Genomic DNA, 23217 nt, shown 5'->3' with positions numbered 1-23217 from the left:
TTGTCGACTCTTGTACTTGTAGGCTTGTCTTTTGTGGGAAAGCGCTTTGGCTACTCAACACCCCCTCTTCGAAGTAATGTCACCCACATTTGCAGTCTAATTTATCAGTTTTAATTATAAGAAAATATTAGAATTAACCTATAAATCAACTGATAAACTTTCTTGATGAATTTTCAGGATCAACGAGGTGAGGGGCCTTAACACGGTTCATACTGTTTCAGCACTGACCACATAATAGATACAGCGTTGGCCAGCTGTCAAGCTCCCACTACTTTGCATCAATGTGCCTTCACTCCAATCCCCAAAGAGCATCCATAGTATATTGCAATTAACTTTGCACTTCTTGAACCACTCGGACCTGAGATCACAGAAAGCTAAATTGAGCTGTTGTGTTGTTGGCCTATACCCATTCGGAACTCAAGAATGCCCAAATTCATTTCAGGTAGAAATCTTTAAACTCAGCAGTGAGGAGAGTGTTTCTCACTGCTGGGTATAAGGATACTATATGGGGGGGTGGAGAGGGGAAGGGGGTGGAAGAGGAGCTGATAAGCACAGTGCATCAGCTTACTGCCCTTTTACCAGCAATTTTTGCTTATAAAAAGACAGCAAACTAATACACTGTACTAACTAATGTCTCACTTTTTTGCCATCAACAATATCCCCCCCCCCACCTTCTGAAGGCATTGACTCCTTTTTGGAGGTATGATTCGACAATCACGAACTGCCCTCTCTCAGCCATGTCCATGATTCAGTTGAGAGCTTTGATTGGAAGGCTATTTAACCACAGAGGTATCACAGCTCAGCCCTTTCCTGCTCTCATTCAATGTCCATAGATACACACAGCTCCATAGGAACTGCCAGATAGTTATTGGGAATGGGAACCCTGACCAATTGTTCCTTCCCTGACCCAAAGACATTTTGACCAATTTTGGTATGCATGTTGCTGTTGCAGCTGAGAAATTAATTCAGCAGAAACCAGACATCAAATCTGGAATCTTCTTAGTATGCATGACTCAAGATATTCACTGGATAAACTTGCTGAGATTTCCAGGGAGCCAGTGTCTCAATTTTTTTAATTTGATACTTAGAATTTCTCTTGGTCAGTATATTGATCTGAATTAACAGTAGAATAATAAAAGGAAATGGTAAAATAAATATTGCTTACAGGTGTGCACTAAAGTAGACATGTGCTTCTTATAGCTTGAGGTCATCTCAAATTTCTTCAACAATATATTTCCAAGTTTGGCACCCACACATTGCTAAGCAGAAAAAGTGTGGGTGCTTCCAGGAAATATCCTGATGGCTTTAAACTACTTATCAAGATCTGCCTCCTTTAGATACAAAATAATCCAACATTTCAGTTCACTGAGGTGCACAGTTACAATAGTGTACAATTATTATAATAATGCTCATAATAAACTGCAACAAATGCTAGTTAATTTGCAATCATAACAGTGAAGTCCCATTAAGCATAACAAAAATGGCAGATTCTCCAAACCTTTGGTGAACGTGGGTCAGGTGGGCGTGCAAAGAGTTCATCTTCAGCCAGCTGGACTCCAGCAGGAACAGTCTCAGAGGGGCGTGTACCATTGTAGATATGAAATTTGCAGTGAGGATTTAAGGCCATAGCAAGGAGTTCAAGAAGAGGAAACCAGTCCTGGGACAGCTTGGCCACACACAGTTCTATGAGGCGATGAGTATTATTTATAATACACCTCTTAAAGGAAAGAAAAAATATGCAGTTTGTATCTGAAGTATTAGACCAGACTCTGCAACAATGCACTTCATGATGAATTACATCAGTTCAAAGATAATTCAATTCCAACTCATACGTCAGATATGCTAAAACCCAGACTGAGGAATACAATACACTGGTGGAAGCATCCTGTTAATAGTGGTAAGCAGCCCGGTTTGACCAGTCTGTGTATGCTACATCCACAGTATTATTGCTAAAAAGGAGCCAACAAGAATTTAGCTGCCCAGCCCTGCTCCGACTTCATGCAGACAGGGATCCAAATCAGCCCCAGACTAAAAACAAACCCTAATGGTGTGTCTTGATCTTGGTTCTGATTCACAGCTGAATAATTTTTGTTTGCGTGGGACAACAGTAAAATTTTCACAACAAATCTTTTATCCCTTCTAAGTGAAGTGCCAGTGGGCTGTGTGTTTTAATGCTTGCCTCACTTGAAAATCATCAAGTTACACTCTTTTAGCAAGATGGGCCACAAGATGAAATAGTGCAAATAACTAGGGAAGGAGAAACCACCAGGATCATAGAAGCTCATCTATTAAAGGAACACAGATTACTACTGTAGAGAACATTGTCGCTATCCTCAGCTGTAGCCTGAAAGCATAACAGTATAGACATCAATGCTCTTGATGTTTAACTGTGTATTTGTGCTATTGGAGAAATAAAACGATTTTTAAAACTGAGTGCACAACTCATTTCTGCGTGCTTCATGAATTGTGACCAGCATCTCAGTAGCAACTTGCTGCAAAACCTTGCCTGTCCAAATTATATTACACATTAGTTTGAAGGCTTTCCCGTAAAGGAGGTAGCAGTAATCCTTGCAGATTTTTTCAACGAGAAATTTACCCAATGGATTTGACAGGATAGGGCTTTTAATGTTCTTCCTATAATGCGGTGCCCAAAACTGCATACATGATTAACTGTGGTCCAAACATTGCAGTGTATAAATTTATCATAACCTATTTGCCCCTAGTTATAAAACCCAAAATGATATTGTTTTTTTTAGGCTTCATCTACCTGCACTTACACTTTCAAAGAATTATGTGTCTGCACCGCTATATCTTTGTTCCTGCACACTCTTCATGGTCTGTTAAGTTTATACTTCCATTCCTGGTTTATCATCTCACACTTTTGTAAAGATTACAGCACGGAAAGAGGTAATTCGGCCCATCGAGTCCGCGCTGGCTCTACGCAAGAGCAATCCAGCAAGTCCCACTCCCCCGCCCTATGCCCGTAGCCCTGCAAATATTTTCCTTTCAAGTACTTATCCAGTTCCCTTTTGAAGGCCCTAAGTCACCAACTAAACAGACTAGAACTTTCTACTGTGAACACAAACAGTGGAAACTGCTATCTATCACGATAAAAAATTCTGTTGTTTAGAATGAAGTCTTTATGGGAATGGGGAAAGAGAACCTGTGATAGCTGCTGCACAGGTGACCATCATTTAAAAGAGGCTATCAGGTGTTATTTGCCAATCTAGTGACAGAATATTCATTTGTATGTGAAGGTGAACAAAGAAGAAAAAACTTGTTGCAAAGTAAGAGCTGCAAAGATAATGTTTAAAAGGGCAGCTTTCACGAATTATAATTTAAGATAGTGTAAAGGGACAAAGTCTGATACTTCTCTATGCATACATCATTTTAATTGAAATAAATACAAGTTTCACTAATTTCACCTCAAGCTAAAAAGAAAATACTTACATGAATCTCAAATTTCCAACCACTCACAGCCTCATCGGTAAGAATTTTTGTAAAGGAAATTGTGAGCCCATCACGGAAAAAGCGTTGACATGCTTCACTTTTAATATCAAGGCCTTGGAAAAAAAAAATTACATCTGGTCAATACTTCTGGGAACATGGCAAGACTTGTTAATATATGAAATTCTACCAATAAATCAGCAGTTGAAATTGTAACATACACAAATCCAATTATTTTTGTGACTATACACAGATGTACATTTGAATAAGTTATACAGGTCAGCACACTACTGAAACAAAGTTATTTGAAGATAATCCCTCCTCACTCAGTTACTAATAAAAAATTTAACAAGCTGAACTTTGAGTTTGATTATATAGGATTTGGAATTCCAATAGTTTCAAGTTAAGCATTACCCTACACTCAAAACTGAGTCAATGCCACAGACTTGGCCCAACTGGGAGCTGCTGGATAAATTGTTGGAAACATCTTGGGACATCAGGCTCAGATTTTTAATTTCTATAATTTCTGCTGTTTAGAAACTTTTATGAATTAGGACTTTGGGCCTGAAGTAACAAAAAGGGAAGCTGCGGAACATTTACTTTTATGATCCAAAAATTTTGGACAAAACAATGCAGCATTCAACTATACCATTTTAATATCTAAATTTTAAGAATATATTTTGCACTCCATAGTATGAGGAAGCAATGTAATTACACAATGGCAGGAAACAGCAATAATACAATATCTGTGGTGTAAACCCTGGCTTGTGCAAAAAGGCACTGGAAAGTTGCTGGATAATTGTATGATTATCCAAATAATTTCTTAATGAAGTACTAAGAAAAATAGTTTACAAGCACCTTTGGGACATCTGGAACAAAGTTCAATTGGTCATTTATGAACAGGAAGTCTCGATGCAGCTGCATAGCTGACATTAAATACTGTGATAATTAAATGCCTTAAAAACAAGTTTCACTGTAATTAAACTACCTGAATTTCCCATACATGATCAATTTCAGGACATTTTTATAGAAGAGAGAAAAAACTATGCAGTATTTTACAAAGAATTTACTTATCCAGACAATGAAGATCTATAAGATTTTTTACATTTTGATGAACCAAGTGCTTTTAAGATCTGATCTAAACTGTGACTCTGCAAATAGAATAACTCCTACTTCAGTATAGGCATTTCTTTCTTCAAATTAAACTTTCAAGGTACCGTGACTCTTCATTAGTGCAGTCCACTAAGGGAAAATGAACACATCTCATCATGACTTCCCCCTTATGATAGCCTCTGTAATACACCTACAATATCTTCCTCAGTTCTTTCTTCCGATGCTGGCAGAAAAGGGTTAAGTTTAAATGTTATTGTAGGAGTGAGTAAGTGGCCGATAAGTCGAAGCTGATTCAATAGTGTTGATTTTATAAACAGCTGAACTGCTTTTGGGGTGAACATAGCAAGAGAGACTGCATTGGTTTTATAAATTAGAGACTGCTTTTGCTTATAAATAAGAAACTGGGCCAGTATGAGAAATATACTGCATCTAAATAGGATAGGAACAAGGAAATTGATAAAGGATAAAATTAAGGATCTGGGGAAATAATCACAATCTACAGAGATGCTCAACTTGGAGGGTGATCAAGTAGACGGATGGAATAAAAATGTAGAAAATTAATCTTGGCATAGCAAATAAATTTGAGGGGTAAGAAAACCCAAGATAAAAGCGAACACAACTGAGTGCCTTGATCTAAATTCTAAAATATTGTGGGGGGGGGGGGGGGTGAATTTAAATTGGAAAGAAAATATGTTACAGGGATTGTGAAAGCATGCTGGTCGCAGAAGATGGGAGTGCAATCGATATGCAAGAACCTATGTTGCTCAAAAAATAAATAGGGGAGGATAGTGGCTTTTTATGTTCAGGCTAATCTGGAAGTCAAAGAATTAAATTAATATCAGGGTCGGGCAAAAAAAGTCTGGCTGGAGCTAAAAAGTAGCTAATGGGAAAGTTAACAGTTGGGTCTGTTACAAACCTTTAGGACAGGCAAAGGAAGAGAACGGCATTTTGTACCACGAGACAAGTACAGATAATAATCTTGTACTAATAGATGACTTTAAATCATCTCTTTACAAAGTGAGTGGTTAGGATTTCGAATTCTCAGTCCACATTCAAACATTCCATGATTCTAATCCAATATAAACTGGGATTGTCCAAATGGAAGTGTGGAGCAGAATCTAAACCAGCAAACATACTACTTGAATCATGGACCCAACTGGGAAGAAAGTGCACTCTGGCTTACCCCCACACCCCACTCTTCAGTAACCAGGGTGGCATCCATAACTTAATACTGAAATCATTGGGTAAAGTGACCATAAAATGATGGAATTTGAGATTATTTGGCAATCAGTACCAGTGGGGACAATATCAGAAATAACTGATTTCAAGAATACCTACTTCAATGGAACATGGGAGAGGGCTAATGAGGGTTGTGCGGTTGACGTGTACATACTTTCACAAAAGGCGTTTGATAAAGTACCACATAATAAATTGGTTAGCAAAGTTGAAGCCCATGGGATTCGTTGGCCGTGCAGATACGAAATTGGCTAAGGGACAGAAAGTACAGTGGTGCCCCCCCCCCCACAGGGGTCGGTAATAGGGCCACTGCTCTTTTTGATACGCACTGATGACCTGGACTTGGGTATACAGGGCATAATTTCAAAGTTCGCAGGTAACATGAAACTCAAATGTAGCAAACAGTGAGGAGGATAGTAACAGACTTCAGGAACAGACAGGCTGGTGAAGTTGGCAGATACATGAGATGAAATTTAACACAGAAATGGGAAGTGATTCATTTTGGTAGGAAGAATGAGGAGAGTCAATATAAACCAAATGGCACAATTTTGATGGAGGTGCAGGAACTGAGAGACCTGGGGGTGTGCATACACAAGTTTTTGAAGGTGGCAGGACAAGTTGAAACTGCTGTTAAAAAAAGTATACGCGACCCTTAGCTTTATAGAGTGGAGTAGCTGTACTAATCAGAGAGAATATAATGACAGTAGAAAAAAGGGGCATAACTAACAGAAGGATAGAAACAGAATCCATATGGATTGAAGCAAGAGGAAAGGGATCAATCTCGCTAATAGGGGCATACCACAGACCACCTAATAGTGGAAAGGAGGTGGAGGAAGAAATATGTGAAATGAGTAAAGCACATAGAATAATCATGGGAGATTTTAATCATCCCCAAATAAAGTGGCAAGAGGTAGGTAAAGGAGTACAGGGAATGGAGTTTTTAACAACACGTGCAGGACTCCTTTCTTACCCAGTATGTAAAAAGTCCAAGAGAGGATGCACTGCTGGATCTACTAATGGGAAATGAACCAGAACAGATAAGAGAAGTAAACGTAGGGGAACATCAAGGCAATAGCAACCACAACAGAATACAGTTGAAGATAAAAATTGAGAAGGACATAAGTAAGACAAAGGCCACAGTAATAAATTGGAAAAAAGCTGATTTTCAGGGGATGAGAATGGAACTAGGGAAAATACATGAAAAATTTACTGACAAAGAAATGGAACAGCAGTGGGAAACATTTAAAGCGGTGATCAAGAATGTCCAGGAGAAATATATCCCACCAAAAAGAACAAACTAGCCAGTAACGATACACCATGGATGAATAAAGAAATAAGGGCAAAATTGAAACTAAAGAAAAGGGCTTACACTAAGTACATAGACAACAAAGGAGATGATAACAAAAGGGAATACGAAAAGGTTAGGAAAGAAGTTAAATAAAACAATTAGGAAGGCAAAGAGAAACTACAAAATTAAATTATCAAGGAATATAAAAACAGTAAAGTATTCTACAGACACATAAGTAACAAAAGAAAAATCAAGATATGGATAGGGCTAGGGCCACTAAGGAATACACATGGTAAACTCACAGGTAATGACAGCGAAATGGCAGAAATATTAAATCATTACTTCGCCTCAGTATTTACCTGGGAGACTAACATGGTGGGCATGGCATGAGAAGAGGAGCTCAAAAAAGATATGAAGACATTCAAGATGTAAGGTGGGGGGGAGGGAGAAATAATTGATAAGCTAATCAAACTTAGAGAGGATAAAACCCCTGGTCCGGATGGATTGCATCCGCGCGTATCAAAAGAAATTAGGGAAGAGACATCAGAGGCACTATTACTTATATCTAAAAATTCACTGGAAAAGGGAATAGTGCCAGAAAACTGGCAGGCAGCTAATGTGATTCCTACATTTACAAAGGGAAATAGAACCAGTCCAGAACTATAAACCAATTAGCTTAATGTCGGTGGTAGGAAAGATAATGGAATCCTTACTCAAAGATGTGACAGAAAAACATCTAGAAACCAAAAATATAATAAAGAATAGTCAGCACGGAGTTCAAAAAGGAAGGTCATCTTTGAGCAACCTTATTGAATTCTTTGATGAAGTAACAGACAGGGTAGACAAAGGCAATGCAGTAGATGTAATATGTTTGGATTTTCAAAAGGCCTTCGATAAGGTACCGCATAGTAGACTCATGACTAAGGTCAGAGCATGTGGAGTCAGGGGTCAAGAAGCAGAATGGATAGCAAGCTGGCTACAAAACAGAAAACAGTAGAGGTTATAGGTAGTTACTCAGACTAGCAAAGGGCGGGAAGTGGTGTTCCACAAGGATCAGTGCTGGGACCACTGTTGTTCACCAATTACATAAAGACAGAAGAAACAGGAGGAGTAGGCCATGCGGCCACTCAAACTTGCTCCACTTGATCTCAGTCTTGAATATACTCAATGACCGAGCATCCACAGCCCTCTGGGGTTGAGAATTCCCAAGGTTCATGAACCTCTGAGTGAAGAAATTTTTCCTCATTATGGCCTGAAATGGCCAATCCCTTATCTTGAAACTATAACCCCTAGTTCTGGACTCCAGCCAGCTTCTCTGCATCTACCCTCTCATTCTTCTAAACTCCAGAGAATATAGGCCCATTCTACTCAATCTCTCCTCTTACGAAAACCCTCTCATCCCAAGAATCAATCTAGTGAACCTTCGATGAACCCCCTCTGAGGCAAGTATATCCTTCCTTAGGTAGAGACCAAAACTGTACACAGTACTCCAGGTGTGGTCTCACCACAACCCTATATAATTGCAGCAAGACCTCCTTACTATTGTACTCCATCCCCTTACAATAAAGACTGACATATCATTTGCCTTCCTAATTGCTTGCTGTACCTCCATGTTAATTTTCTATGTTTCGTGTACAAGACCACCGAAATCCCTCTGAATACCAACATTGCTTAGCCTCTCACCTTTTAAAAAAATATTCTGCTTTTCTATTCTTCCTACCAAAGTGGATAATTTCACATTTCCCCACATTATACTCCATCGTCCAAAAACAATTAGGACTCAGGAATCAGAAGTACAATTTCAAAATTTGCAAGACAACACCAAATTGGGGAGTATAGTTAATACTGAAGAGGACTGCAAAAAAATACAGGAAGACATTAATAAACTTGCAGAATGGGCGTGTAATTGGCAAATAATTTCAATATAGATAAGTGAGATATTACCTTTGGTAGGAAGTATAAGTGGGCCACATACTGCTTGGATAGTAAGAGTCTAAATGGGTTGGGGAGCAGAGGGACCTGGGGGTACAGATACACAAATCACTAAAAGTAGCGACGCAGGCCATAAAGAAAGCACACAAGCACTGGGGTTCATTTCTCGAGGGGCAGAATTGAAAAGCAGAGAAGTTATGCTAAACTTTTATAGAACCTTGGTTAGACCACACGGAGTACTGTGAACAGTTCTGGTCTCCATATTATAAAATGGATATAGAGGCACTGGAGAAGGAACAAAAACGATTTACTAGGATGATATTAGAACTGAAAGGTTATAGCTATCAGGAAAGATTGAGCAGACTGGGGCTCTTTTCTATAGAAAAAAGACTGAGGGGTGACCTGATAGAGGTCTTTAATGTTATGGAAGGGTTTGTTAGGGTGGACATAGAGAAGATGTTCCAACTTGTGTGGGAGACCAGAATTAGGGACCAGAAATAAGATAGTCACTAATAAATCCAATAGGGAATTCAGGAGAAATTTCTTTACCCAGAGTGTGGTTGGAATGCGGAATTTGCTACCACAAGGAGTAGTTGAGGCAACCAGTATAGATGCATTTAAGGGGAAGCTAGATAAACTCATGAGGAAGACAGGAATAGAAGGGTATGCTGAAAGGGTTAGATGAAGTAGGAAGGGAGGAGGCTTGCATGGAGCATAAATATCAGCATGGACCTGTTGGGCCGAATGGCCTCTTTCTGTGCTGTACATTCTATGTAATGCTATGTAAATAGAAGAGTACAAAAGCAAGGAAGCTATGTTAAACTTTTAAAAACACTGGTTAAACACCAGCTGGAGTACTGTGGCCAATTCTGGGCACCAGACTTTAGGAAGGATATCAAGGTCTTTGAAAAAGTACAGGGGAGATTTACTAGAATGGTATCAGTGATGCGGGACTTCAGTTACGCAGAGAGACTAGAGAAGCTGGGGTTGTTCTCCTTGCAGCAGTGAAGGTTAAAAGGAGATTTAATAGAGGCGTTCAAAATCATGAAGGGTTCTGATAGAAAGAATAAGGAGAAAACGTTGCCACTGGCAGAAGGGTCGGTAACCAGAGGACACCAATTTAAGGTAATTGGTAAAAGAACTAGAGGGTGTGAGGAAAAAAGTTTACGCAGCAAGTTATGATCTGGAATGCATTGTCTGAAAGGGTGATGGAAGCAGATTCATTGGTAACTTCCAAAAGGGAACTGGATAAATACTTCAACGGGAAAAATTTGCAAGGCTTTTGGACATACTATGTCCGGATGGGATGCATCCTCAGTTGCTGAGGGAAGGGTGGAAATTGTGGAGGTACTGGCCGTAATCTTCCAAACACCTGTAGATACAGGGGTGGTGCCAGAGGACTGGAGAATTGCAAATGTTACACCCTTGTTCAAAAAAGGGTGTAAGGATAAACCCAGCAACTATAGCCCAGTCAGTTTAACCTCAGTGGTGGGGAAAAATTAGAAACGATAATCCGGGACAGAATTAACAGTCGCTTGGACGAGGGTGGATTGATTAGGGAAAGCCTGCACGGGTTTATTAAAGGCAAAACGTATTTAACTAACCTGATAAGAGTTTTTTGGTGAGGTAACAGAGAGGGTAGATGAGGGCAATGCAGTTGATGTGGTGTATATGGACTTTCAAAAGGCGATTGATAAAATGCCGCATGGTAGGCTTATCATTAAGATTGCGGCCCATGGAATAAAATGGGCAGTAGCAACATGGACACAGAATTGGCTAAGTGATAGGGAACAGAATAGTGATGAACGGTTGTTTTTCGGACTGGAGGAAGGTGTACAGTGGTGTTCCTCAGGGGTCAGTGCTGGGACCACTGCTTTACTTGATAGATATTAATGACTTGGTCTTGGGTATACAGGACACACTTTCAAAATTTGCAAATGACACAAAACTTAGAAGCGTAATAAACAGTGAGGAGGATAGTGATAGATACATTTCAGTAGGAAGAACGAGGAGAGGCAATATAAACTAGAGGGAACAACTCAAAGAGGTACAGGAACAGAAAGATTTGGAGGTTTGTGTGCACAAATTGTTGAAGGTGGCAGGGCAGGTTTAGAAAGCAGTTAAAAAAGCATACAGGATCCAGGGCTTTATAAATGGAGGCATAGAGTACAAAAGTACGGAAGTCATGATGAACCTTTATAAAACACTGGTTCGGCCACCACTGAAGTATTGTGTCCAGTTCTGGGCACCGCACTTTAGGAATGATGTGAAGGCCTTAGAGGGGGTGCAGAAGAGATTTACTAGAATGATTCCAGGGATGAGGGACTTCAGTTATGTGGATAGACTGGAGAAGCTGGGGTGGTTCTCCTTAGAGCAGAGCAGGTTGCGAGGAGATTTGGTAGAGGTATTCAAAATCATGAAAGGTCTCGACAGAGTAGATAGGAACTGTTCCCATTGGCGGGAGGGTCAAGAACCAGAGGACATAGATTTAGGGTGATTGGCAAAAGAACCAAAGGTGACATGAGGAAGAACTTTTTTTTTTAAAACAGTGAGTAGTTAGGATCTGAAATGCACTGCCCGAGGGGGTGATGGAGGCAGATTCAATATTGGCCTTCAAAAGGGAACTGGATAAGTACTTGAAAGGAAAAAAATATGAAGGGCTACAGGGAAAGGGTGGGGGAGTGGGACTAGCTGGATTGCTCTTGCATAAAGCCAGCACGGACTCGATAGGCCAAATGGCCTCCTTCCGTGCTGTAGCCTATGATTCTATAAGAACAAAAGAAATAGAAGAAGTAGGCCACACGGCCCCTCGAGCCTGCTCAGACATTCAATAAGATCATGGCTGATCTACCTCAACTCCACTTTCCCGCTCTATCCCTATAATCCCTTGGTTCCCTTAGTGTCCAAAAATCTATCAATCTTAGTCTTGGGACTAATTGGATAGTTCTTTCAACGATCCGGCACAAGCACAATGGACCAAATGGCCTCCTTTGCTCTATCATTCTATGATCCTATGAACTTAAATGGAACATATTGTTAAAAGCTAGCTCAATCGAGAAAAAAATGGATAACTTTTAAAGCTGTATTAAGTACGCACAAGAAAAATAAGCATATGTTAAACAAGTTAGTCCCTGGAATAAGTAAACCTAAAATGCTAATAAGACAATCTAAGCAAAGCCTAGTGTATAGGGAAAGGAGGGAACTTTGTGCGGACTATAGGAAAATACTTCACCAGCATTGAGAACTATTGGTGTATCGAGATACATAAAGGATGTTAAATGCAGTAAAAATTTTGTAAAACAGTGAGAAGGGTGATTCAGAAGTTAGAGCTCAAGGATAGCAGCAATGAAACAATGGAAGGTTATGGGGAAAATTACTTGATTATTTTCTATAAATATTCACAAGAGCAGAAAATACTGGTTCGCTACCCAGTTATTGTAATGGAACCACTATCCTTAAGGATTTTGAATCAGTACTGAGGACATGTTAAATGGATGGCAGACTATAAAATTCACCTGTGCCAGTTGACATATCCAAGTGTGGAAAAGACAACTGGAGGAAATTTATGAGTCGCTTGACTACAGTTACTAATTGGGTATTGGAGGGGGTCTGGAGTGGGTTTAGAGAAGTGGAAATAAACAACGAAGCTATATTTCAAAGGATGACAAATCCATCACAAACAACTAGGTAGCCATTAACCTAACATTAGTAGATAAAATATTGGAAATCATATTGAAGAGTAGGCTGCATTCATACCAATATAGCAATAGCTTCATAGCAAATGGCATGGAATAAGGGAAAAGTTCTGTAAAGTCTGCTCAACTTCTTTGAAGGCATTTCAAATAATAGTGGAATCAGTGATGATGAAAGTTCATTTGGATTTCCAAAAAGCTTTTGACAAGGTCGTATGAGACACTAATAAAACTAAAATCAATGAAAAATCAGGATAGAAAGTGGGATGAAGAAACTGAATTAAAAATAAGAAACAAGAACACTCGAAAGATGGAGAGTCAGAATGGGAGAATGAGCTTTCAAAATTGATAAAGCAAAGTTGAGACAATGTGGACAAGCAATTAAAAAAAGCAAAGAAAATGTTGGGATATAACCAGAAAAGTGTACTACAAGTCTTAGAGGTAATTTGCAGGTTTTATAGTGCACTAATCAGAACATAATTATGCACAATTCTGGCTGCCCTGCTTCAAAAACAACATACATGCATTGGAGAGAGCAGAAAGGAGTAGCAAGAATGATCCCAGGGTGACCTAGGAGAAAAGATTAGAGAAGCTTAGGCTCTACAACCTAAAGAGAAGGTGGGTGAGAGAAACATCATTGAGGTATATAAAGTATTAATTGACACTGATGAAGTGAATCCAGAATATTATTCCAAGGTAAGTCAGGCCAGTTGGCCTAGAGAACAAATTTAATGAAAAGTAAAATTTAAATGGATCTTAGAATTTGCTTTACCCAAAGGAAGAAACATGTGCAATAATCTAACAGATAAAAGGAATCAACAACATTAGTGGAGTTCAGAACACAGTTAGTCAGGTGAGTTGAAGTATTGGAGGGACCACCCCATTGACCCAAACAGCCTTTTCTCATGGTTGATGTTTTCTTGCGTCATGCCCTTTCTCACTTTTGCAATACAGGAAAAACAATGCAATTGATTATTTTCTGACACGGTTATTTACCAGTCACTTCATATTGTAATATGCAAGATATCTCAATTTTCTATTTTATAACAGTCCTGGACACAGAAAATTGTATGTTGAAAACTTCAAAAGTTAAATGTGTACTACACCTATGCAGACTAAATTTGCATGATCATGTGTTCAAAGACAGCATATGATGTACGTTTATTGTATATACGGAATAAAAATGCTTATTCTTTCAGTGATCCACCCAATCACTAATATTTTCCGAGAGTCACTGGTATTTCATAAACAAATCAAATTGTATAAACTCTGAGTACTAGATGTAACCAAAGGGATACAATAACCAGGGCTGTCCTAAGCATTCTGGGTTATTAGCAATACAAAAAAAAGTGATAAACAGAAATGACTATAAAAAAATTACAATCCACACAAACTTAAACATAAATGAAAGCCTGAACAACTAACACACAGGATTATCCAATGATCAGACTGCAGATGCTGTCATCAGCACAATATCTACCATGCCAAGCAATCTTGAATACATTTGAGAGTCTTTTGTCACTCACTTTCTCCTTCATTCGTGCAATAAACTTGGCATGCAACTTCATATGCAGGATCAACTATACCATTAGTCGCACTGAATCATATAATGGGGAAGTCTACCAAAATATACTACAGGAGGGACGTCTTGTTTGAGTTGCAAACAAAGATATATCTTTGCCGAACTGTATGTCTTTGGGTATGGTAGCATGGTGGTTATGTTACTGACTAGTTATCCAGAGGCCTGGACTAATAATCCAGAGACATGAGTTCAAATCCCGCCATTGCAAACGGGGAATTTAAATTCAGTTAATTAAATAAAATCTGGAATAAAAAGCGAGCATCTGTAACAGTGACCATGAAACTACCAGATTGTTGTAAAAACCCATCTGGTTCACTAATGTCCTTTAGGGAAGGAAACTTGCCGTCCTTACCTGGTCTGGCCTCTATGCGACTCGAGACCCACAGCAATGTGGTTGATCCTTAACTGCCCTCTCAAATGGCCTAGCAAGCACTCAGTTGTACAAACCCGCTACAAAAAGCAGGGCGGCAGTTCTCCACCACCAACGACGATAATTAGGGATGGGCAATAAATGCTGGCCTTGCCAGCGACACTCACATTCCATGAACGAATGAATTGTATCCATGGAACAATGCTTGAAACGGCGTAGTGGCCTTGTGATCACCCCGGCAGACTCTCTCTAAAGCTAGATGCTTTAAAGGGAATCATTGTGGAGTTGTGAGTACTTTTACATTAAACACAAATACTACAAAATAGTTACAAAGAACTCCTCATCCCTGAGAAGAGCCCTCATGTATTTAGTGCAGAAGCTGTTCCATTGAGACGCATCACATTAGGTCTTCCAATTGGAAAAGATCTGTTCTGACAGCTGGTGGGATCGTCTTTGACTGGCTGCTGCTGATTTACGTGGAGACTGACATTCATCACTCTTGATTCCAATCTTATCACTCAAGTGTAAATGCAGTTGGCACTGGGCAAGGAAACTCACAAAAGTGCCATGATCAACATCCAAGATCTGGAAGACTGCCAAGCCCCACAAGGGTTAATGGCACCTAGTCACGTATTGACCTGCTAAATGAATCATTTGATAATATTCTCGGTCAAGTGTCCACAGATTTGCTCTTGTGCTAGATAAATGAAAAACTTCTCTAAGGAAGGAGACATTGTCCACATCTCAGTATGTATGGGTAGGGGCGGATATTTATCTTCCCTTTGAAAATCAGTGTTGTGGCTCTCAGCTTCCACTGAATGTGCCTCAACATTGCTAGATCAAGCACCAACTGGCAGCAATGACAGCTAGCCAAAAAGAAAACCACTGCTAGTTGGCGCTCTCATTTCTCCAAATCAAAGTGGCCTTCAGTTCTATCCCATACGATTAAAGCATTGAAAAGCATTTTCCTCAATCCTTGAAATGTAAACCAAGTATTTCGACAGGTCAACCCGTTGGCATTCTAAAATCCAAAGTACTATTTTTTCCAATATATTTAACACAGTTTCAAAAACTTACTTTTTTTACTAAGATCTATAGCAGCTTCTAGTAGAACTTCTAATTCACCTTTAGGCAACACTGGAACTACCCAACGAGGTCTAAAGAAAGCAAAAAGAAGTGAAAATAATGAATATGAATACAAATGATTAATTTGCTTAATTTTTCAATCTCGTTTCACTCACCTATTAATCATATCATCCAGCTTTGCCAAATCAGTGTGAGGAAATGCAGGCTCCTCCTCCTCAAGTTGAGGAGGAGCATCACCCTGACCTTGTTCATCAGGAGGGCTCACTGGTGAGTTCTCACTTGATGTATTGGGAGAAGAGGTCTGTTGCAAAGAAAAAAGCATCTTCAATGTTGAGTCAATATTATTTATTGTCACACAAGCTCATGGTCTCTGCTCAAACCCATTTCCTATACTTTAGGAATCATTTTAATTGAAAATCAAATCCAGATCAAAAAAATTACAGTCCAAAATTTTGATCCAGTCATCTAAGAAAATTTATTTTTTTCTTGTACTTGTTCATTTGTTGGATAGCTCCTTTTCAAGTCCCCTTTATTTCCATCCAATGATTAACGTGCTTATATTCAGGAAACAGCTACTTGAAGGTAAATCAGTGTCAGAGCAGTGAGGGGCATTCAAGGAGGAGACAGTGAAAATTCAGAGTAAAAATGTTCCCACAAAGAAAAAGGGTGGGACTCCCAAATCTGGAGCCCCCTGGATGTCAAGGAGCATACAGGGTAGAATAAAGAAAAAAAGGGTAGCTGACATAAGCTTCAGAGAGCTGAACACTGCAGAAAACCTAGAGGAGTATAAAAAGTGCAGGGGTGAAATTAAAAAGGAAATTAGGAAAGCAAAGAGAGGGCATGAAAAAATATTGGCAAGTAAAATCAAGGAAAACCCAAAGATGTTTTATTAATACATAAAGAGCAAAAGGATAACATACGAATTAAGAGCAGGAGTAGGCCATTCGGCCCCTCGAGCCTGCTCTGCCATTTGATAAGATCATGGCTGATCTGATTGCGGCCTCAACCCTACTTTCCCGTCGACCTGCAATAATCTTTGACTCCCTTGTTAATCAGGAATCTATCTATCTCAGTCTTAAAAATATTCAATGACCCTGCCTCCACCACTCTCTGGGGAAGGGAGTTCCACAGACTCTCAACCCTCAGAAAAAATTTCTCCTCATCTCCGTCTTAAATGGGAGACCCCTTATTTTTAAACTGTGGCTCGTAGTTCTAGTCTCTCCCACAATGGGAAACATCCTCTCAGCATCTACCCCTTCTAGTCCCCTCAGGATCTTATATGTTTCAGTAAGATCACCTCTCATTCTTCTAAACTCCAATGTATACAGGCCCAACTTGTCCAACCTTTCCTCATAAGATAATCCCCTCATCCCAGGAATCAGTCGAGTGAACCTTCTCTGAACCGCCTCCAAAGCAATTATGTCCTTTCTTAAATAAGGAGACCAAAACTGCACACAGTATTCTAGATGTGGTCTCACCAATGCCCTGTACAACTGTAGCAAAACATCTCTACTTTTATATTCCATTCCCCTTGCAATAAATGACAACATTCTATTTACCTTCCTAATTACTTGCTGTACCTACATACTAACTTTTTGTGATTGATGTACTAGGGCACCAAGATCCCTCTGTACCTCAGAGTTCTGCAATCTCTCCATTTATATACTGCTTTTCTGTTCCCCCTGCCAAAGTGGACAAGTTCACATTTTCCCACATTATACTCCATCTGTTAAATTTTTGCCCACTCTCTTAACCTATCTATATCCCTTTGCAGACTCCTTATGCCCTCTTCACAACTTACTTTACCTTTGTGTCATCAGCAAAACTAAGAGTAAGGCCTATTAGAGACCAAAAAGGTAACCTGTGCGTGAAGGCGGGAGAAGTGGGTATGGTTCTTAATGAATGCTTTGCATCTGTCTTCACAAAAGAGTGGGACGATGCAGACATTGTAGTTAAAGAGGAAATATTGGATAGGATAAACGTAGTGAGAGGGGAAATATTAAGGGGTTTAGCGTCTTTGAAAATAGATAAATCGCCAGGCCCAGATGAAATGTATCCCAGGCTGTTAAAAGAAGCAACAGAGGAAACCGCAGAGGCTCTGACCATCATTTTCCAATCCTCTCTGGCTACAGGGGTGGTGCCAGAGGACTGTTAATGTTGTACCGTTGTTCAAAAAGGGAGAAAGCGCTAGATCGAATAATTACAGGCCAGTCAGCCTAACCTTGGTGGTGGGAAAATTACTAGAAAAAATTCTGAGGGACAGTACTAATAGTCATTTCGAAAGGCATGGATTAATCAAGGACAGTCAGCATGGATTTGTTAAGGGAATTTTTTGAGGAGGTAACAAGGAGTGTCGATGAGGGAAGCGTGTTTGATGTAGTCTACCTGGATTTTAGCAAGGCTTTTGACAAGGTCTGGTCAGAAAAGTAAAAGTCCATGGGATCCAAGGGAAAGTGGCAAGTTGGATCCAAAATTGGCTCAATGGCAGGAAGCAAAGGGTAATGGTCGTTGGGTATTTTTGTGACTGGAGGCTGATTCCAGTGGGGTTCCGCAGGGCTCAGTACTAAGTCCCTTGCTTTTTGTGGTATATATCAATGACTTAGACTTAAATGAAGGGGGCATGATTAAGAAGTTTGCAGATAATACAAAAATTGACCGTGTGGTTGACAGTGAGGAGGAAAGCTGTAGACTGCAGGAAGATATCAATGGATTGGTCAGGTGGGCAGAAAAGTGGCAAATGGAATTCAATCTGGAGAAGCACGAGGTAATGTATTTGGGTAGGGCAAACAAGGTAAGGGAATACACAATAAACTGTAGGATACTAAGTCGTCTAGATGAACAGAAGGACCTTGGAGTGCATGTCCACAGATCCCTGAAGGTAGCAGGACAGGTAGACAAGGTGTTTAAGAAGGCATACAGGATACATTCCTTTATTAGCCGAGACACAGAGTATAAGGGCAGGGAGGTTATGCTAGAACTGTATAAAACAGTAGTAAGGCCACAGCTAGAGTACTGCATACAGTTCTGGTCACATTACAGGAAAGATGGGATTGCACGAGAGAGGGTACAGAGGAGATTTACAAGGATGTTGCCAGGACTGGAGAATTTTAGCTATGAGGAAAGATTGGATAGGCTGGGGTTGTTTTCTTTGGAACAAAGGAGGCTGAGGGAAGATTTAATTGAGGTATGTAAAATTATGAGGGACCTAGGTAGAGTGGATAGGAAGGACCTATTTCCCTTAGCAGAGAGTTCAATAAGCAGAGGGCATAGATTTGAACTAATTGGTAGAAGGATTAGAGAATAGTTGAGGAGAATTTTTTTCACCCAGAGGGTGGTGGGGGTTTGGAACTCTCTGCCTGAAAGGGTAGTAGAGGCAGAAACCCTCAGTGCATTTAAAAAGTACATGGATATACACTTGAAGTGCCACAACCTACATGGCTATGGACCAAGAGCTGGAAAGTGGGATTAGACTGGATAGCTCTTTCTCGGCCGGCACAGACACAATGGGCCGAATGGCCTCCTTCTGTGCTGTAAATTTCTATAATTCTACAGTACGTCAATAAACTTGGCAGCTGCATCATGGCAGAAAAATAAATCAGTATTACTACATGAATAGCAGTGACCAACAACTTTAAAATCAAATCCTCTGGTAATCTAATTGATGTTAAATATTCTGATAAAAGATTCTAGAACTGGGCTTTCCTAAATTTTCATAATGAAAAGCAACCCATAAAAAAAGGTTAGATATTGCCATTTATTGGAAAAAAGAATTTCCCCAGTGCTAAACATAAATCAACTTTTATACTGTAGATATCAATGCAGAACCAACATTTAGTGTTAGCCTTGGGCTCAGTGGTAGCACTTCTACCTCTGAGTCCGAAGGTTACAGGTTGAAGTCCTACTCCAGTGACTTGAGCATCTCGGCTGACACCTCAGTGCAGTACTGAGGGAGTGCTGCATTGTTGGAGGTGTCATCTTTCAGATGAGATGTTAAACCGAGGCCCCACTTGCCCTCTCAGGTGGACTTAAAATGGCACTTTTCGAAGAAGTGCAGGGGAGTTCTCCGCAGTGTCCTGGCGAATATTTATCTCTCAACCAACATGAGTTTAAAAAAAAAATTATCTGGTCATTATTTCATTGACTTTTGTGGGACCTTGCTGTGCGCAAATTGGCTGCCGTGTTTCCTACATTTTAAGAGTGACTACATTTCAAAGTACTTCATTGGCTGTAAAGAGCTTTGGAACGTCATGAGGTCATGAAAGGTGCTATAGTAATGCAAGTCCTTTCTTAGTAGCCTGACTAAGAAATTTTTTTTAAACATGCCTCAAATCATTTCACTGAATGAATTCCTTGTCACATTCTCTTAACAGGAATAAATCTGGTGTACAGTCTTGAAGCCCACAGGATTGAAAGGGCAATGGCAGCACGCATACGAAATTGGCTAAGGGACAGAAAGCAGAGAGTAGTGGTGAATAGCTGTTTATCAGACTGGAGGAAAGTTTAGAGTGGTATTCCCCAGGGGTCAGTTTGGGACCACTGCTCTTTTTGATATACATCAATGACCTGGACTTGGGCATAGGGGGCTTAATTTCAAAGTTTGCAGATGACACAAAGCTTGGAAATGTAGTAAACAATGAGGAGGATAGCAGACTTCAGGAGGTGAAATGGGCAGACAAATGGCAAATGAAATTTAATGCAGAGAAGTGTGAAGTGATGCATTTTGGAAGGAAAAATGAGGAGAGGTAATATAAATTGAATGGTACAATTTTAGAGGGGGTGCAGGAACAGAGAGACCTGGGGGTTCACATACACAAATCTTTGAAGGTGGCAGGACAAGTTGAGAAGGCTGTTAAAAAAAGTATTCGGGACCCTTGGCTTTATATTATGGTGAACCTTTATAAGTCGCTGGTTAGGCCTCAGCTAGAGTACAGTGTCCAATTCTGGGCAACACACTTTAAGAAGGATGTCAAGGCCTTGGAGAGGGTTGAGAGGAGATTTACCAGAATGGTACCAGGGATGAGGGACTTCTGTTAGGTGGAGAGACTAGAAAAGCTGGGATTGCTCTCCTAACAGCAGAGAAGTTTAAGGGGATATTTGATCGAGGCGTTCAAAATTGTGAAGGGTTTTGTTAGAGTAAATGGGGAGAAATTGTTTCCACTGGCAGGAGGGTCAGTAATCAGAGGACACAGATTTAAGATAATTGGCAAAAAAATCAAGGGGGGAAATGTGGAGAATTTTTTTTTTACAAGCAAGTTGTTACGATCTGAAATGTACTGCATTAAAGGGTGATGGAAGCATGTACAATAGTAACTTTCAGAAGGGAATTGGATAAATACTTTGCAAGGAGAAATTTGCAGGAGTCTGAGGAAAGAGTAGGGGAATGGGCCTAATTGGATAGCTCTTTCAAAGAGCCAGCTCAGGCACGATGGTGGGAATGGCCTCCTTCTGTGCTATATGATTTTAAGTTTCTATGAAATCAGCTGGGGCAATTTGGCAACTGTATTAAAATTTGTGACCTTCCAAGAAAATAACCTGAATTGTATATAAATTACATTACGCATAACCTTGCTTTTTGCTTGAAATTGGAAATTGATAATAGTTTTACACCCTCCTCCTAAATCTGGAGTTCAGAACACCCAAGTTTAACAGCAACTTTGCCATTAGATCCCTCAATACTGTTTGGGCAGGAGTTTGTGAATGAGTAGGATTTCACATCAACCCATAAGTGAAGGAGTTCAAATAATTCCATTATTTTTAGGGAAGCTTCCTACATATGCTTACAAAAGACTTACACTGACTGTTCAAGAAAACTGCCATATTTATCTAAAAGTTCATTAACTCAGTAACTTTAATTAATGTTCCTGAGTTTACTATGCCCAAGTTATCATATGTAGTTATTGTTTCTTCTGTACATCATGCTGACATACTGACTGTACTTGAAACCCCCTTTTTGAATAGATTTTAGTAAAAGGGTGTACCAAATACTAGGTAGCTAGTCAAGTGGTGCACTCCCAGCACACATCAATAAATTCAAATAGAAAAAAGTCAAAGAAAATTTGACAATTCATTTCGCATGATTGTCAGTTTCCCAAATACTAGAAGGTACAATAAAACAACAGTTGTGCAACTTGACCCAGAAGAGGCATTTCAAAATGTTTGGAATGATATGCACATTATGCCCTATATCTCAATACTATTTACAGGGAAATACTAATTTCTCCATGAAACCCAAGGAATCAGATAAATATGCCCAGTTCACTGTTACTCAATATGAATGTAATGTGCAAAATACCAACTCTAATTTGCTGTGACCAAGTTGAGGTCCCAAGGAGGGGTGCCAATATCCACACTGCGCTCAGCACAGGAAGGTTTAGAGCGAAGTCAGCTGCTCCGCGGAGGCATAAGAACAGGCTGCTAGCCCAGCTCTTAGCAAGGATAGAGTTCACAAGGAAAAAAAAGCAACAGATATAAATGTATTGGAAAGATGCTACCCATTACCCTGCCACTGATTAAGGATTAACTTGCTACACAAGGAGACCTGAAGAATGTCGCGGATTTTCAGCCTCAGAGCTGATGGGCAATAAGAACATAAGAAGTAGGAGTAGGCCGTACGGCCCCTCGAGCCTGCTCCACCATTTGATAAGATCACGGCTGATCTTCGACCTCAACTCCACTTTCCCACACGAACCCCATATCCCTTCATTCTCCTAGAGTTCAAAAATTTATCTATCTAAAAAAATTTCTCTCAGCCTTGAATATACCCAACAACTCAGCATCCACAGCTCTCTGGGGTAGAGAATTCCAAAGATTCACAACCCTCAGTGAAGAAATTCCTTCTCATCTTAGTCTTAAGCAGCCAACCCCTTATCCCAAGACTATGCCCCCTAGTTCTAGACTCTCCAGCCAGGGGAAACCACCTCTCATTTCAATGAGATCACCTCTCATTCTTCTGAACTCCAGATAGTATAGGCACATTCTACTCAACCTCTCCTCACAGGGCAACCCTCTCATCCCAGGAATCAATCTGTGAATCTTAGTTGCACCAACTCCAAGACAAGCATATCCTTCCTTAGATAAGGAGACCAAAACTGTACATAGTACTCCAGGTGCGGTCTCGCCAAAGCCCTATACAATTTTGTAGCAAGACTTCCTTACTCTGGTACTCCAACCCCCTTGCAATAAAGGCCAACATGCATGTCTTTTGCCTTCCTAATTGATTACCGTACCTAGATGCTAACTTTCTATGTTTCTTGTTCAAGGACACTCAAATCACCCTGATCAACATTTAATAGTTGCTCACCATTTTAAAAATATTATGTTTTTCTATTCTTCCCACCAAAGTGAATCACCTCACATTTCCCCACATTATACTCCATCTGCCACCATCTTGCCCACTCACTTGAATCCAGCTATATCCCTTTGCAGACACTGTGTCCTCCTCACAGCTTACTTTCCCACCTAGCTTTATATC

The 23217-nt window shown here is 40.0% G+C and overlaps 1 protein-coding gene across 2 annotated transcripts in view; it reads right to left on the bottom strand.

Moving 5' to 3' along the window:
* The window catches only part of usp9 (ubiquitin specific peptidase 9), a 269941-nt gene that overhangs the window by 195306 nt on the left and 51418 nt on the right, over positions 1-23217 (bottom strand). For both annotated transcript variants that reach the window (XM_067992885.1, XM_067992886.1), the window contains exons 3-6: positions 15902-16047; positions 15738-15817; positions 3451-3563; positions 1499-1717 (exon numbers count right to left, since the gene is read on the bottom strand). In XM_067992885.1, coding sequence (XP_067848986.1) covers positions 1499-1717; positions 3451-3563; positions 15738-15817; positions 15902-16047 — 558 coding nt within the window. The remainder of the gene's footprint in view (positions 1-1498; positions 1718-3450; positions 3564-15737; positions 15818-15901; positions 16048-23217) is intronic.

The sequence above is a fragment of the Heptranchias perlo genome, chromosome 11, assembly GCF_035084215.1.
Source record: "Heptranchias perlo isolate sHepPer1 chromosome 11, sHepPer1.hap1, whole genome shotgun sequence".
In the NCBI taxonomy this organism is placed as follows: Eukaryota; Metazoa; Chordata; class Chondrichthyes; order Hexanchiformes; family Hexanchidae; genus Heptranchias; species Heptranchias perlo.
Note: the sequence above shows the minus strand (reverse complement) of the source record. Positions and strands in the feature narration are given on the sequence as shown.